Source organism: Protomyctophum bolini, assembly GCF_963924005.1.
Source record: "Protomyctophum bolini genome assembly, chromosome: 14".
In the NCBI taxonomy this organism is placed as follows: domain Eukaryota; kingdom Metazoa; phylum Chordata; class Actinopteri; order Myctophiformes; family Myctophidae; genus Protomyctophum; species Protomyctophum bolini.
Window position 1 is genome coordinate 35,410,581 of NC_137875.1, and position 18,092 is coordinate 35,428,672.

The window sequence follows — 18,092 nt, forward strand, 5'->3', positions numbered from 1 at the left end:
ATCTCCCCAGGGATTTTCTTACCAGATTTGTCTAGTTTCCAGGCTAAGACAGCTGATCTGTCCATATGTATGAAAAGAGCAACTCCCTTTGAAATACGTTTTTTTGTGTGCCATTTCAAATACATTTGAAAAGATGCAATTTTTCTTAAAAAGGTGTTACCAAGTCACTGCAAAATCTTAAGTTTCAAAAGCTTTATACCAAGTTATTCCCGAGTCATGACGATATGTAACTATTAGTTTTTTTTAAGCTCGTTTTTTCTCAGTTGCCATAATGTTACACAGCTACGTTTACACAATTCTTTATTTCTCAGTTTTGATCATTTTTATTTGACACTTGTCTTGGCAATGTAAACGTGTTGTTTTCGCATGCCAATAAAGCGTCTTTTAACCCATTTTGGGCGGGAACCCCTTTTGGCGTTTTAAACACTACGTTATAATTTAGCTATTAAAAAATAGCTATTTTTCAAAAATAGACCTACAAGCTCTAGCTATGAGCTTGTAGGTCTATTTTTGAAAAATCGTAAAAATGCGGCACAAAAATCTTTGAATATAACTATAATTCTTTCAGAAGACTTTTTATTTATTTCGACGTCAGGCCTAAATGGGTTTAATTGACAGACTGACTTCGAGGGAGACGGAATAAGACGACAGAAAAGACAGCACAGAGGGGGAGACAAGTGCAATGGAGCTCAGCGACCGAGGAAACCAACACACGGCATCAAACGGCAGTGGTTCAACGCCCCACAATCAACACCCCATATAACCCAGCTCCATGGCCTGCATACCATCCATGCACTGCTGCCTCCAGCCCTGCTCCACAGACACACACACACACACAAACATGGGTATGCGCACACACACACACACAGAGGCCCAGAACAGAACACACACAAACTCCCAGTACTCCTACACACGACCACTAGAATGTCGCCGTCATTACACAATACACTAGTCACCCACCGAGAGAGAGAGAGAGAGAGAGAGAGAGAGAGAGAGAGAGGGGGGGGGGGGGGGGGGGGGGGTTCTTGTACTTGAGCGGACAATCAACTTTTTGTCCAAACTCCGCTGAGTCTTCTCAGCTCAAAGGCAGCAACCTTTCCGACGCTTTGCGGTTTCGTCACCTGCTCTATAGGGGCCACAACACGACGTCTTCCAATGCAAGTCTCCGCCGAGGAAGAAGAAGGGAGGGGGGGGGGGGGGGGGATGGGGTCGTCAAAAAAGCCAGGGAAATTCTTTCATGACATCTTGAAACGAAAACAATTGTAGATTTTTCCGTTGGAGGGACATTAGCGAAGGGGGGGCTCATATTCAGCCCAAGCGGAGCGGGGGTTGAAGAGGAGGTCTTGGGTACGACTCTCTGGTCTCCTAGCCAAGTTGAATGTTGTGCCTGGCAGCCCTCGTGTCCTCAGAGAGGCCCCCCCCCCGTCAATCTAGCACTGTTAAATGCACAATGAAAAGCACCTGCGTCATCATGGCTGGAGACATTACATATCCACACGCACACTTCTAGCGAGCCCTTTGAACTGGAATTTATTACAAAATAATAGTACGGTAATAGAGCAATAATGTGCACTCCGCTGGGATCACAACAACATAAATTATATCTTTCTTGAATGCACAATTAAAAAGGGACACGACCAAATACGACTTGCTACAACGTTCAAATGTCAAAGATGTTGGCTACCACACCAGCACCAGGCCTGCCAAACGTAGAAAATGCATTATGTAAAACCTACGTCGCCCAGTCTGATAGAGTTCAAAGAAGGTCCTATAACTTGAGGAGCCAGTGGGGTGGGATGAAAAGTAGGAGGAAGGGATCACTTGAGGGATCAAGTGTTGCGCGTCCTATTAATTAATAGTCATACTGCAGACCAATTGTCCCTCCGGCCCATAGGCCCCCTGGGGAAACAAGGTCCCAGGTGTGATTCCCGGCCCCGGGATAAGGGTGATTGTCTTGTCTATGAGCAAGACAATCAACCCGTCAGAGTATTATCACTTGCGCAAGCAGAGCGCGCAAGTACTGCAATCGGCTGCGTATGTCGGTGTTTTCCGTCGGCCGATCAGGGATTGGCTGATGAGATGATGTACTGTAACTACAGTACGTTTGGTGATTGACTGGGTAGGTACGGGGGTGAGAACGGTGGTCCCTTATTGGCTGTTGACGGTGACGTAACTACGGTACGTTTCAAGGCTGGTAGAAGGTCGATAACGGGTCTAAAGGATTTAGAACAGCGGTTGTAATAGACATTAGTTAGTAGCAGTATACTTGCGCGCAAGTTTGCACGTCCTCGACAGAGTGCATTTCTAGTTGTTATCAGAGAATGTCCTACTGGCACAGCAGCACTCTACCGAGGTACGTAGAAGAGTACTGCACAATCAAACTCATAAGGCGTCACCAGCTTTCTGTGTACTTTAAGAGGGACGAATCATACGAGCATGTTTTGTCAAAATGTGTCCCTGCAACTATGCAAACATGGCAGGTCTGCCACCCATATACACATGATCAAAGACACACACACACACACACACACACCTGCATAGCATCTCGGTGAGGCGTACGAAGCCCACGTAGGCCAGTTCGAAGGCGCCGCGGTGACGAGACTGAAGAAGCTGCTGGCGGAAATAGAGACCCACCCCTTCCACCTGAGAGAGAGAGAGAGAGAGACAGAGAGAGAGAGAGAGAGAGAGAGAGAGAGAGAGAGAGAGAGAGAGAGAGAGAGAGACACGTTACTAGAGAAATAACTTTTACAAAACAGTGAGGTTTAAAAACAATAAAAAAGCTCAGTGTATACCTGTACATTGTTTTCGGTGTACCGCGTTATGTTTTTGTTATTTTGGGGGGAATTCTTAAGCTTTATTTAACAGTTACAGTGGCGAGTCAGGAACTACGGAGAGAGAATAGGGGAGTTACCGTACATGCAGCAGAGTCAGGGACCCGTGTGGTATGTGACTTACTGGACTAAGGACATCTCGGCTTACTTTTATTTTAGTTCTAATGCAGAACTTGTGAAGCGTTTCATTTCCATTGTCCAAGCCATTGTCACAGGGCAACACCAGAGGGAGTGCAACGAACCATGTACAACCCAGATTCGGCACAAACAAGGGACTAAATTATTTTCGCTCCAATGCCACCAAAATGTGGAACGCCCTACCGACAGTCACTAAGACGCTCTCAAAGGGCACCTACGGACGGCTGCACATGGTGGACCCTCTTGTAAACAAGTGTAATGCTTAATTGTGTCGTCCACTCACAGTTAACAGTCTTTGTATTGAGTTTGTGCTTGAAATGTACTGTAATTCTGCAAACTGTTTAGTGTTAATAAATATTTCAATCAATCAATCAAAGGCTGTCATGTATAGAAAAGATCTACAAGCTCACAACGCATAACAAAGTGACAAACCGCGAGCTTGTAGATCGGCCATTTTGCAGCACTCAAAAAAAGCACACATCTCCGTCGCTGTAGCCAGTGTGTGCCTGACCATGTCAAGCGTGAGAGCGGCATGTCACTAGCGTGACAAGTGTGTTCAAATAAGGACGCTGAGACATCCACATAATGACCACCGTCGGAAAAACCGTCAAGTTAGTAATAGTGTTAGTAACATTATTCTAGCTACACACACGCGCACGCACACGCACACACACGCACACGCACACACACACACACACACACACACACACACACACACACGGCCACGTTATGTTTCTGTCGCAGTGTGTAAACACATGAGTGTATTGCAGGTGAGGGGCAGGGCGAGGCGGACGCAGGCCTCCAGTGCCCTGTCATTACACTGTGGCATCACCACCACAGAGAGGAGGCCAGGCCTCGGCCGTGGCCCTGTGCCAGTCTGGGGTGGCATGGAGGGCAACCGGGAGGGGGTTGTTGGTGAATGCTGGGACTGGGAGGGAGGGGGCAGGCACAGCTCCTCCGTGTGAAAAAGCCTGCAGGGGCCTATACGGGTGGATGTGGGGGTTAGACAACATGTAAACTAACACAGGCATGGTATACCCGCAAGATGCTCCATGTTACATCATCTCCTCTATAACCCTTACCCCCGTTCCCTGGGAGCCCAATCCTTACGGGATCCCTCCCTCCCTCCCTCCCTCCCTCCGCCCACCCTGCTCCTCTCCTCGCCCGCAGGTTTACGATACGATTGCAAACGTAGCGCTTAAACTGACCCCTTATTTTGGATTTTTTTTCCTTTTTTTTCTTTTTTACCAAAACACGCCCAAATGACTGGTCCATCAACTCGACTGACCCTGTTGGTGGACCTAAAGTGGGCCGACCGAAAACACCAAAGTATGGACCGAGGGGCAAACCGCAGCAGTACCAGCCTGGATGACTTATCACATGGCTGGCCAGAGTGGACAGTTGCAGGGCATAGGCCTGACCTCACCGGAGGGGTTAAAAATGGGAGCGACAGTCACCGTTTTGAGAGGGCCACACGGTGGCTTGGACCAGACCGCTGCGGCGCAGCGTGGTGCAGTGTGGTAGAGTGCGGTGCCGCGTCGGGCCGCGCCAGACTCTGGCTACGACTATTTAAAGTGTTCCGACTCCCTGAAGGTTTTTGAGTGACTGTTAACCCATTTAGGCCGGACTAAATGTCTTCTAAATTCTGACGTTTTTCTGAAATACCTCATGTTTTCTGTCATGTTTCATGCTCAATATTTCATGTCGAGGACCCCAAAAATGTAATTGGCCTCTGACCCCCATCTGAAAATATATTGTTCCAGGAACCCCCCAGAAGCAAAGATTTGAGTTAAAAATGTTCGTTCTGAAAAAACATATATTCTAAATTTGTCCCACATTTTCACGACTTTAAAAAAATAGCAGACCCTACAAGCTCGTAGCGCGCCACTCGGTGGCTGCGCTACGAGCTATTTTCCAATAGCTAAAGCATAACATAATCACCATAACACCAAAAATGGGTTCCCGCCGAGAATGGGTTAAAAGAGGCAGAGCAGGCATCCTGCACGGGGCGGTGAGGGAGGAGAGGAGGGGGGGGGGGGGGGGTTGACTTTATTTAGACGTCAACTTCCTGTTTGCAACGCGCCTTGTCTCCCAGGAAAAACTTCCAGCATGTGCCGGAGAAATGAAGTTTCCCAACTCTAATTACACACATGGCTCTGGGCCGTCGTGTCGCGCACGCTGACCCAAATAGCTTGACTTTTTCTTGCCTCCCCGAACGACAGCGGGCCTCAGTCTGAGCATGGCAGTCTGGTGATAATCAGAATGCTGCTCTGCACTCATTCCTGTTGTTGTTGTTCCGTCTAACCCATTCTGACCTGAGATCAGATTCATACGAGGTTTCCACTGGACACACACTGGTCTGATTATAACCCATTCTGACCTGAGATCAGATTCTAAAAAATGTCAGTCGTTCTTCGATTTTTCAAAAATAGCAGACCTACAAGCTCGTATCGCGCCACTCGGTGGCGCGATATGAGCTTGTAGATCTGCTATTTTTCAATAGCTAAAGCATGACATGATGCTAAACACCAAAATGGGTGCCCGGTCAGAATGGGTTAATGACCACAAGCCCCCCCAAAGGGGAGTTTTGTTATGCAATTCTGACCAAGAGAGAGAGTACTGACTGGGCTAAAGGGCTGCAGTCAATATATTCTGCACACAAAAGGTTCACTGTTTCCACTTCTCTTTTCTCCGGGTTCCTTGCCTATACCCAGTAAAGGTTTCTGTTAACCCATTTTGGGTGGGAACCCTTTTTGGTGTTTCAAAATGTTTAAAAACTAGAATTTCGTGCGCGCTACGCGCGCACTCATCCCAGAGCGACTTTGCCACGCACTATGGGAAGAAATAAATGGCGGGAGTTGACTCCACATGTAGTAACGAATGGGTTATTGGAAATGTACCATTGTTTTGTCCTGAATATTTCCACAGCCTAAGTACTAAAGGATTGTGACTGTGGGACAGACATACAGTCTGACATACAATAGGCTACACGTGTGCACAGTGAATAAACAATGACCTATATGCCCAGAGTTCTTAAATTAACATAGTTGGATTTTAACAGAAAGACAATGCCATAAATCAGTCAAAGTAAGTGACAGACTCAACAGTAGCACACAGCATGCAAGGCAGCGATGCATGCATGCAAACATGTTTGTCCAGCTGAGATTTAGTGTCTCCATCTCTCTGTGGAAGAGGTTGCACATGACCTGTACGGCCACACTGAGGCGCTCCAACACAAACACAGACACAAAACAACACCACGCTGTTTGTCCAGTTGACCCAAATCAACACCAATACCTAGCCTGTTTGTCCAAAACACAGTATCTGCTGGCCACGTGTCTACTTCGCCACAACCTAATGTTAGTAACAAATGTAGGGGAGAGCCGCCAAGGTTGTAACGCTTCACGGTTGTAACATGGACGTTATATCTTGATTGGTCAACGCCACCATGACGCCATCGCGTCAGTATGTGTACAGCAACGTACTCTACGTGGCCAGGAGTTTGAAGTTTGAAGTGTTTACCTTCAAAATGCGTCTAATTTTACACCTGGAGTATATGTGTGGTACAATTTTTGTCTTTGGTGTTGGTGAATAAAAATCCACATGGATGTGTTCATGCTTATGTTCTTCATTAGTTTGCATCGTGTTTAGACGGAATTCACGTTCATTCTGGTCTGTAAGCAACTGCAAAGAAAACTTGCAAAAGCGGGTCATTTGTAACATGTGTTACAAATGGTCCGCTTCCATTCAATGCCATTATATGTAATATTTACATATTTGACATATTGGCCAATATTATATGTTCTGAAATGGTATTGTATCGTGTAGTGTATTCTGAAATTAGTTTAGGGTTGTATAACGTTGTACAACTCAATCAATCAAACGTTTGTTTAATCAATGTATTGCCCCATTGAAAAAAAAGAAATGGCCAAACTGGTACTGGTACACCCGATACTATTTAATATTTCCCTTATGTTTGATACATTTTCTTATCACATCCATGGTATAAAAACAATGCTAAGGAGTTGCTTCAATGAAATGTAATTGCTTTAAGCTGAGAACGATATGTTTAATGGTGTTTTTTAGCGTTGTTACATTTATCATGCATGCCGTTACAATTGATCCGATATGCGCAGCAAATGTAACACTGAAACAGCGTCCACGTTCGGTTGAATAACTCCCGACCTGTTTTATCAAAAAAATAACTTGAAGTGGTTTATGGTAGCTGACATGTGTAGGTCCGTTGCCTGAAAATATTACATGTGTAGCTAAACGGATCTCTGAGTAAAAGAATGAAACGTGCAAAATGTTACATCCTTGGCGGCTCTCCCCTATTAGTTTACTCACAGCACAGCACCGTCACTCCTGTCAGTTATTTCGTCCTAATAACTTGAAGTGGTTTATGGTAGCTGACATGTGTAGGTCCGTTGCCTGGAAATATTACATGTGTAGCTAAAGGGATCTCTGAGTAAAAAAATGGAACGTGCAAAATATGTTCTAAAATTGTATTGTATTGTGTAGTGTATTCTAAAATTAGTTTAGGGTTGTATAACGTTGTACAACTCAATCAATCAAACGTTTGTTTAATCAATGTATTGCCCCATTGAAAAAAAAGAAATGGCCAAACTGGTACACCCGATCCTATTTAATATTTCCCTTATGTTTGATACATTATCTTATCACATCCATGGTATGAAAACAATGCTAAGGAGTTGCTTCAATGAAATGTAATAGCTTTAAGGTGAAAACGATATGTTTAATGGTGTTTTTTAGCGTTGTTACATTTATCATGCATGCCGTTACAATTATTCCGATATGCGCAGCAAATGTAACACTGAAACAGCGTCCACGTTCGGTTTAATAACTCCCGAGCTGTTGTGTGTATTGCGTGGTGAAAAGGCCGTGTGTTTGTGTTGTAAACAACTCATGTTATGTCTGCGCACACTGTATGTTGCTATGGCTGCTGACGTTAGCATGTGTGCTATCAGGCAAAAGCTGAGATAGATATGCAACTACTACTGGGGAAAATGCCATACAAAACACAACACCTAATTTCGGAATGTTATTGTGACCTATTGAGCACAATCAGACCATCATGATTTGCTTGCTGGACCTATAATTAATTTATTAGCATTAAATGTCCACTCGCCCATCCAAAAGAAAAGCAAGATGGCTGCGACAGATTGTGAGCGCGACGGACTACGGAGGCCAGGAGGAGCAGAGCTGGTGACGTAAGAGGCAGGCAGTGTTGCCAGGTTTGCGAATTGTAAGCGAGTTGCAGTGTATGCAAGTAGCGTGGTTAAATTCCTTGTTTCTCGGCGTGTTGTGGCACCCGTTTATCTGCTGGCTCGATCGTGATTTTCATAAAAGTAATATTTGCAGAGTAAATAAGAAACTTGAACGGCTAAAAAATAGGCTATGTCAGTTCGGGGAGGGTGGCGAATTTATTTTGCATATAGAGATGTGTGGTAAAAGTGTGGTTCGGTCGGAGATAGAGCATGAAGAATGAGTATGGGTACACCTTTTCACTTGTATATAAGATAGCAGATCTACAAGCTCATATGCGCGGCACTGAATGCCACGCTACGAGATTGTAGGTCTGCTATTTTTGAGAAATAGCGAAAATGTGGCGCAAATCTTTGAATACATATTCTTTTCCCAACGCTTTTAACTCAAATATTTGCTTCTGGGGGGGTCCCTGGAACAACATATTTTCAGATGAGGGTCGGCAGCCAAATACAGATAATTCTGGGGGTCCTTGACATGAAAAAGGTTGAGACATACAGTATGGTACTAGGAACATAGGATAGGAATTAGAAGCAATTGTTTTTAGAATTGTCCTCAGGTCTAAATGGGTTAATTTGATTCTAATAGTGCTTTTCGGCGACACAAACGAAGCGAGCCGGGGTCCTGGATCTGTTTTTCCATGCACTACAGAGCTCACTTTCAGATTAGGTTCCCAGAACATCACTCGGGCCCTGCTGGTACACTAACCCCCGAGTTCTGGGAACTCAAAAATGTTTCTAAAATAGCCAAAATAGGCAAAAAACACTCTTGGGAGTTTACAAATGGATAAATTAACATAACAAATAAATTATTCGCCGACTATTTCTCTTCTCTCATTCCATGTTCTATTATTTTATTCAACATATTTAAACAGTGCCGTATCAAGCTAAATTTATGTAGCATGAAAGCGTACTGGGGACCAGGAGACTCCCATATAGGGAGAAGATGAACAAACCGCAGCCCATCAGACGGAATGCCAAATATTTTTAACAAAATGACACAAGTAGTTTTGACCTTTCATGGCTGTAGGGACCCATGTCTAAACATTGTGTTTACCCTCAGGGGACCGGCAGGGGTAGTGTACTGTATGATGAATACACAGTACGGTAGCTAATCTTTTAAACCAAACATTAAATGAGACCCCCGGCAGTCTGGCCCGCTAAAAACTGAACAGAAAAACCACGATCCATTCTTAGTCCACTCTGCCCTCCTCTGGTCTGTCCCATGAGACAAGGCTGTGTTTGTGGAACTTTTGAGGGACACCAACAGGTTTTTGTTTTTTTTACAGTCAGCCCCAAACGACAACACACAACAGCGGGAGTGGGAGAGAGAGAGAATGGCATGATATGAACAGCGGGGAAGCCGAGCAAAGCTGTCATTTACCAGACGAATGAAGCCTAAAACCCCCCACAAGATAGAGCAAAAAGGACACACAAAGTATAGTGCTTCATTTTAAAGACTTTTGAGAAGACGACAACAACCCCCATCGCACAGACTGGGATATTCACCGTTTTTAATATAGTATATGACCTAATAGGAGAAAATGGATATTTATAAATCACTTCTATTAACTTGACGATGACACCGTGTTGTGTGCGACTGTTTCTCTCTCTCTCTTCACCGCAGCCACAAAGCCAGACGAATGGCGCTGTCTCTTCTGTGTAACCAGCGTTCCAACCAATACAGTCCGAGTAAGGCTAAACAAACACAGAGATGTCAAACTCCCTGAGACCTCCTGGACTCACCGCACAGCGCACACACACACACACACACACACACACACACCACGCACACACACTCCCTCCCAAGATGGAGGCAGCAGAAGCGCTCTCCCATCCATCTCTCGCTCTCTCTCCCATCTGACATTCACGTTACATTCCGTCGCTCTCTCTCTCTCTCTCTCTCCGCTCCTCGGCTCTGGATCATCGATAGAAAGAATTAAACATGGCAGCATCGTCCGTGTCAACAACTGCTTTGGTTGCCATGGCGCCGCCCGCCCCAGCGACGGAAACATCTGCGGGCGTTGCCGGGCCAACGGGATCCCAACACATGGGGGGGGGGAAAAGAAATGTCTTCTACATCCTGACAGTTTTCTGAAAAAGCTATGTTTCTATGTCAGTCGTTCTTCGGTTAAAAAAAAAAATGCAGACCTACAAGCTCGTAGCGTGCCACTCGGTGGTCTCTCGGTGTCAGCGACACGTGCGAGGTCTCGCTGAGACACACACACACACACACACACACACACACACGCGCGCGTTTGACAAAGCATGTCATCTCTACGGTAAGGCAGAGTAACTTTGGTCAACGCAGATTCCAGGTTTGAACTCTACTTGAGAGATAGAGATAGAGATATACTTTATTAGTCTCCCGAGGAAGAAATTTGTCTTAGACAAAGGGCCCGCATGCAAGCGTAGCCCTAGTCCATGTCGCCACAGTGCAGCGCCAAATACATCTTTCTTGCATCATAGAAAAAAAGAGGAAGAAGAAGGATAGGGGGGGTGGAGAGGGGGGGGGGGGGTAAGAAGACTTGGGTGGGGGGGGGGGGGGGGGTAATGACAGATAGGGAGGGGGGGGGGGTAGGGGCAGATTATCACACACATTACAGTTGCATTGTGCAGGCACGAAATGACTTGGGTGGGGGTGGGGTTGATTTTGGGTCTGAACAGATAAAAAACACTGATCCTAACGCCACGCTTCTTTGAAGGGCTGCCTTAGGGCAGGAAAAAAAAACGTTCAGCCGGCAGCGGGGGGGGGGGGGGGGTAGAGTGGGGGGGGTGTGGGTGTAGATCTGCTATTTTTTTTGGGGGGGGCTAACGTTCCCACAAGAATATGGACGGCGGACGGACGCTGCAGCACGAGTGCTTCAAAGAGCGAGGGGGGGGGGGATGGACAACAGGAATGTCCCTGTGGTCATCACAGAGAGACCATGCTGTGGCTTAACCCATTCTGACCTGAGATCAGATTCTACAAATGTCTTCTACATCCTGACAGTTTTCTGAAAAAGCTATGTTTCTATGTCAGTCGTTCTTCGGTTAAAAAAAAAAATGCAGACCTACAAGCTCGTAGCGTGCCACTCGGTGGCCCGCTATGAGCTTGTAGATCTGTTATTTTTCAATAGCTAAAGCATAGCGTGATGCTAACACCGAACGACCTCTTCGGCGAGGCCAGGAGGTCGTTACTGAAGCCGCGTTAAGCAGACTCGTCGTGACGGCCATTTGCAAAGTCACACGTTTGGAAATGTTCAACGTTCAAGATCGGCTTGGCTCTCCCTCGACTTTAACTTAACATTATGTTATGCTTTAGCTATTGAAAAATAGCAGATCTACAAGCTCAGAGCTACGAGCTTGTAGGTCTGCTATTTTTGGAAAATCGAAGAACCACTGACATAGAAACATAGCTTTTCAGAAAACTGTCAGGATGTGGAAGACATTTTTAGAATCTGATCTCAGGTAAAAATGGGTTAATAGCTTACCGGTACACAGTAAAATCTGTGCTAATGTAACTCTCCGAGTTGCAAATGGCTAAATTAAGTAGCAGCAAAGAGTATTTTACTGTGCAGCATAAATGCACAGAGAAATGTGGCCATTATCCCTATAGACAGCTGGCAATGCTAGCGAGATAACCCATATTTATCTCAGAATAGACTGAAAATAATTCTAAATCCTATAGGACTATATTCAGCATGAGAAGCCATGACTCTACCGAGGTCTAACCAGGACATATAAACTATAGTCCTTCATACATGCACACACACAGCAGTTTGTTACTTCCTACTTTCTCTATACACATTTCCTCTCATAGGGGTGTAAATATATGGTGCGCACGCACGCGCACGCACGCACACACACACACACACACACACACACAACACACACACGTCTGAGTGGTTCAGCATGTTAAACTCCATAATAACAAGGGTACCAGACATAGGCTGTACTTGACTGTGTAGGGGGTAAATGGCGGGGTGTGTGTGTGTGTGTGTGTGTGTTGTTTGTCCTGCTCAGGGTTTTCCTCCTGGAGGTGGAAGTGATTTGGAAAGAATGCAGGGGAAAGGGAGGGGCGTCGTGGCTGTTAAAACCAGCGGGTCGGCCTCAAATGAAAGCGCGGCGCTAACGAGGGCGGATGCTAATTGAAGAGGCTCCCAGCGTGGCGTTGCGCGTGTGCGCGCACACACACACACACACACACACCGTTCTATAGTACAGTACGTTCATCCACACAAAAACACACACTGTAAACATGCCGTGAGACTAGTGTGTGTGTGTGTGTGTGTGTGTCACAGAGAGAGAGAGGGATGCGACGTAAACAGCTATGTAGGAGTTGTGCGATGTTGTGTGCTCAGTGCTGGTCATTTCATGCCTTCTACTGTATATCCAGTAGGGATGTTCGATATTGGCTTTTTTGCAGATATCCGATTGTCCGATATTGCCCAACTCTTCATTTCCGATTTCAACCGATACCGATATATGCAGGCTTTTACCAAAAGTAGACGTTATACATCTAATAAAATAAAATATCTACAATATCAATATAACATCTAGTTCAGACCTCACAGATGCGCAACATTATTCTGCTCTAGATTGTTTTGCTTAGTGGTAAAATAGCATGCATAAAAGCGATACAGATATTTTCCCCGATATTACATATTTATGCTATTATCTGCTAATAATATCTGGAGGCTGATAATGTCGGACATCCCTACTTCTAGCTTCAAAGCACTGGCAAGTGGCTGTGGGAATCGTTCATTCCCTCTTGCTGTGGTCCCAAAATCTTTGAATATATGTTCTTTCAGAGCGAGTTTGCTACTGAGAGGGTCCCTGGAACTACATATTTTCAGATGGGGTCAGCGGCCAATGTCATATATATTTGGGGTTCCTTGACATAGAAATATTTTTTTTTCAGAAAAGACATTTTTTTAAAGTAGAAGTACTGGTAGAAGTAGTACAGGAATAGATGTTGTGCTGAGATATAAAACATAACATACAGTATAGACCTAAACACTCAAATGAAGATGCATGGCCTATGTTCACTCTAGCATGAAATGACACGTTTCCAAGAGAACAATCTGTAGCTAAGATTCCATGTGTGCCTTCGGGCTACAAACAAACAAACAAAACGTGGATAGGAGGAGGTACTCGGCCACAGCCAGAAACATATCATTTGTAGCATGGATTGTTCATTATTTGATCTGAAATGCAACGTTGTAGGAGGGTTTCAGGCTGAAGACAGCATGATCGCACACTTACTATGCAAACGTGCAGTGAAAGCGCGACACGACGTGGCGTCGCTCTGGCACTGTTAACCCGGTCGATTCCTAATTTTGCACGCACAATCCCTGGATGCCAACGATGAACCTCTGCCCCAAATTTTCCAGAACGGCCCGTTATAGCGCCACCAGGAGGCCGACTTTTGTAAAAACACATTATTGGATATTACTCTTTCAGATTCTGTCAAAAAAAATCCCACAAATCGTTACACAGTATCTCTATAGTCATGTGTTCAAGACGGATCTGTCCGATATTTCATATTCCTTCCTAATTGGCTAATATTGGCTTGCAAAGTTTGCACGATTAGCCCGTTTCGAACAAAAAGCCTCAAATCATGAACGCAGCGTGCAATTTACGTTACATCTTTCACAGACTTTCCTACTAGGCTGAGGAATATATCTCACCCTTTTCACATAGGCCTGTAATAGCGCCACCAACAGGTGGATTTTTGCAAAACACATTTTTGGAACAAAATGCCTCAAATCATCATCATCATTTGCCAGCCAAGGCATAAGAAGAACCCCTTTTCACATTGGCCTATTATTGCGCCGCTCCGGTTACAGAACGTGCCATTCTGTGAGTGTGTGTGTGTGTGTGTGTGTGCGCGCGCCCTCTGACCTGTTCCTCTGTGATGAGGCCATGATGAGGGTGTGTGTTGTCATGGTTGGTGCAGTGCAGGGGCAGGCTCTGGCACAGCTGTCCCAGAAGCATGGACACTTCCTTCATGCTCCGCCAACAACACACCAAAACCATCTGGGCTGTCACCCTGTAGCCCTCCGCACTGTCACGGCCTGAAACACACACACACACACACACACACACACACACACACACACACACACGCAGTCACGCACACACACACACAGGTTATCTTGACCATTTTATTGCTCTTTTATTAACCCATTTCGACCTGAGGACGATTCTACAAATATCTTCTAAATCCTGACAGTTTTCTGTCAGTGGTGCTCAACGTTTTTCATGTCAAGGACCCCTAACACTATCTGTATTTGGCCGTGGACCTCCATCTGAAAATATGTTGTTCCAGGGAGGTCAGATACTGTATAAACACAAGCACATTTACGTGAACACCCAAATAATACACTCCTACAATCACATACAGCCATCAGTAAAATGCTGAAGCCGAGTGCCTCCTCCCGTTCTCAGCAGTGCCTTGATTCATCCCTACATTAACCGTTGCGTTATCACTGCCATGCCTGTTCCAAGTAAAACATGGAGTGGAAGTGAAACAGTGACCTCCCCAGGACGGAAGGGATTCTGCATTCACAATAAAACACAGAAAACACCTGTGCTTCAATGATTTAATTTGTCCCGGACTCCCGGTGAGGTGTTCCTATTTATAGCCATGTGAAGGATATTGATGAAGGGGACACAAAAAGGATGTAGCCTATAAGCCTCGAGACAACTGAGACGTCCTAATGTTATATGAACAGAAATGTGTCAGTCAGTCTGCGTGCACATGGTGGTATTGTCCCTTGGCATATGCAAGAAGGCAATTCTTCACAAAATGAAGCTGTTTATTTGCCACAGGCTATGGGATCTCTACCTACTGCTGCCGCAAGCTATGGGATCTGTACACACTATAATATTGAGTGACTCATTTATTTACCCTGTTTGTTATCTCTAATCACTCTAATCACTAAACCAATGAATTGCTTACAAAAGAATAATTAAATTATTCCATTTGATCGGCTAATCTGTAATAAACCGCGTCACCTCTAAACGTAACAGACTGGTGTTGTGCGTGCTGGTTAAAATGATGTCTTCGTGAGAGCGTTCCGTCTCTGACTGACCTGTGCTATCGTGCGTCGGTGTGTGATTCTCTCCGGGCTGGGAGTCCAGCTCCCTGGCGTCGGTGAAGAAGTCATTAGTGTCCCTGGGCTGAATCTCCTGTAAGATCCTCTGAAGACCTGCCGAAGTATCTGCACGCACGCACACATGAGTTCCATTATGAGCATTGGGTGTCGTTAGTACCATGGATACGGTATTGATGTTCAATGTTTATTGGCATAGTGTCTTATTATTGAGTTTGTATCTTTATTATTGACTACATTTTGTGTTCTGGAGCACAAAATGTCAAGCATTAGCTTGAACCATAGACTGTACAAAATATGGACAAAGCGTTCCCCGGGTCTAACATGGACGTAAAATGAAGCCTGTAATTCCTTGCACTGTAAGTCGCCATATTTCTAGATCCGTTTGGGCCCAGCTGGCCATTGGCTGGCTCCGTTTGGGCCCAGCTGGCCATTGGCTGGCCCAGACAACGAGGCGGGACTTCCCCCCTTACTCTTCGTTGGTTTTTATTTTGACTGAACGGGGGGTGGCTCCCGTTCATAGACTGTAACGGTAGCCACGCCCCTCAGAACATACGCGACTTTATGGTCATTTTTTAAATAAATGGGACCATCATTTTCCAAAAAGACATGAGACTTTAAACTAGTGACTGGAAGCAGAAAGTATTCATGACCATGTTTATTAAGGTAATACAGTCTAGGTGAAGTTGGGCCCAAATACATGGACCTCTATGGAGGGTTTTTTTGGGCCCAATGACAGCGCCACAACAGGCCATTATATGAACTTTCAGGAAGTCCCGATTTCCTTAGTGGCTTCACGAAATATCTGTCTGACTGCCCCCCTGGCTTGAACCCAGTTCCAACCCCACCCAGGGTGAGGGTAGTTACCTGCTTCTGTGTCCATGGGGATAAGACCCTCTGGGGAGGAGCTCTGGACCACCGGGGACACCACGTCTGACATCCTGTAGCACGCTGCGATCAGCTCAGACACCAGACTCCTCCACAGCTCCGTCTGGCTCAAACAACTGTTGACACAGGTTGAATATAGTTTTGTAATGTAGCTCAATTGAATTGCACTGTTGTGTTTATACCACTTTAAAGAAGACAATGGGACAATGGCCATTCACACCTATAGTGCCATCCCTAATCAGTGGGATTGAGCCCATGCTGTGAGTGTTTATAGGCAGGAAAGTGAGGGAACTGCCCATAGATCCGAAGTCCCGTTAGTCCGAACATGCATTAAGGCTGGCGAACATGCACTGCTCCCGTGCTTGTGGTTATGTTTAGGTTAGGGATAGAGATAAGGATAGTAATTTCGGAACAATGAACCTTCTGACTAATGACACGGCACCGGAAGTGACACATTGGATTCGATTTGAACTTGACGCCACAACATTGTTCCACCTCCCTTTTCCCCCGTTTTTAGTATTGATAAACCGTATAGGAAATAAAAACTATTTTAATTGCAAGCAAGAAGTTGTCCCCGTCTGATGGTATTCGCACCGCTACAACACACACAAACACTCCGAAATGGCAAACCTTTCAGTCAGGGGAGCGTATTCCTTTTGACTGCCATCAACTATGAGTCAACAGCATTAGGACTTAGGAGTCAACAAAGATCTAAAGTGAACTGAAGGAGAACATCTGCAGTTAATTGTGAAGGATTAAGAGATCTGTGTGGGTGGGAGAGCTTGAACAAGATACACACAAACTTTACCCCTTCAAAAAAAACAAGCATCCAGGAGGAGGCCCAAAGTAATTGACCCGGCCCGGAACAGTCTCTACTGTATTTCACCAGCCATGTGTCAGCTTTCTATCCCTCGGCTTTACTGCACAGTAAAAAACCTTAGTGTTCGTTTAACTCAAAGTGGAAAATGAACCTGTAAGGGATTATACCGTTCACCGTCTTGATACAATGTTGCAGTGTTTTGTTGCAAAGGCGCACTGTTCAGAAGCTCCGTCTCTGTCTCTGGACGCACGCAGGTGGCCTAACGGTGCAGAGTCAGACACAGACCTTCCTTCCTCACTCCTTCTCAGCTTCCCTTCTCTCACGAGTAAACAAAGAACTCACAATGCACCGTGATGTGAGCTTGCAGGTCGGTCATTTGCCCTAGTTTTGTGTGACACCGTTGCACAACAAAGTAATAAAATAGATGGATTATCACTTATCAGACTAATTTAGTTTCTCGGTTAAAAATAAATATCGCAATTGCCTATGGCTCGAGGGATATTAGACTTTTGAGGCCATCAGGCAGCCACTCTGCTAAAAATATTCTTTTTTGCAATGAATCTTTTAAAACAATTCAATTGCCCAATTCTAAAAAGTAATTCATAGAATAGAATAGTTAATACTTCCTTAATATCAACGAAGTCCACACCCACAACACCAGAGGGAGTTCAACAAACCATGTACAACCCAGATTCTGCACAAACAAGGGCCTAAATTAATTTCACTCCTATGCCACCAAAATGTAGAGCGCCCTACCAACAGTCATTAAGACATGCAAATCCCTTGAGTCCTTCAAAACCGCCCTCCTACGGACGGCTGCAATTCAAAACGGGCCCCCGTAAAATCGGAATCCCCCACCCACCCATTTCCCCCTGACTGTATATGTTTCTTTTCCCTTTTTACCTCCTATGATGATTTCCTGTTTTGACTACCGGTATATAGTTGTGTATATTCGTACGTCTCTAATTGTTTTGATGAATTGAAAATGGTGGGCCCTATTGTAAACAAGTGTAATGCTTTATGGTGTCGT

General features: G+C 45.2%; 1 protein-coding gene across 1 annotated transcript in view; it reads right to left on the reverse strand.

Annotated features, from left to right (window-relative positions):
• Positions 1 to 18,092, reverse strand: part of thada (THADA armadillo repeat containing) — a 127,751-nt gene that overhangs the window by 91,386 nt on the left and 18,273 nt on the right. Inside the window, 4 exon segments of the mRNA XM_080782200.1 lie at positions 2,534 to 2,643; positions 14,141 to 14,313; positions 15,334 to 15,462; positions 16,222 to 16,358. Of these exon segments, the coding sequence (XP_080638326.1) occupies positions 2,534 to 2,643; positions 14,141 to 14,313; positions 15,334 to 15,462; positions 16,222 to 16,358 (549 nt within the window).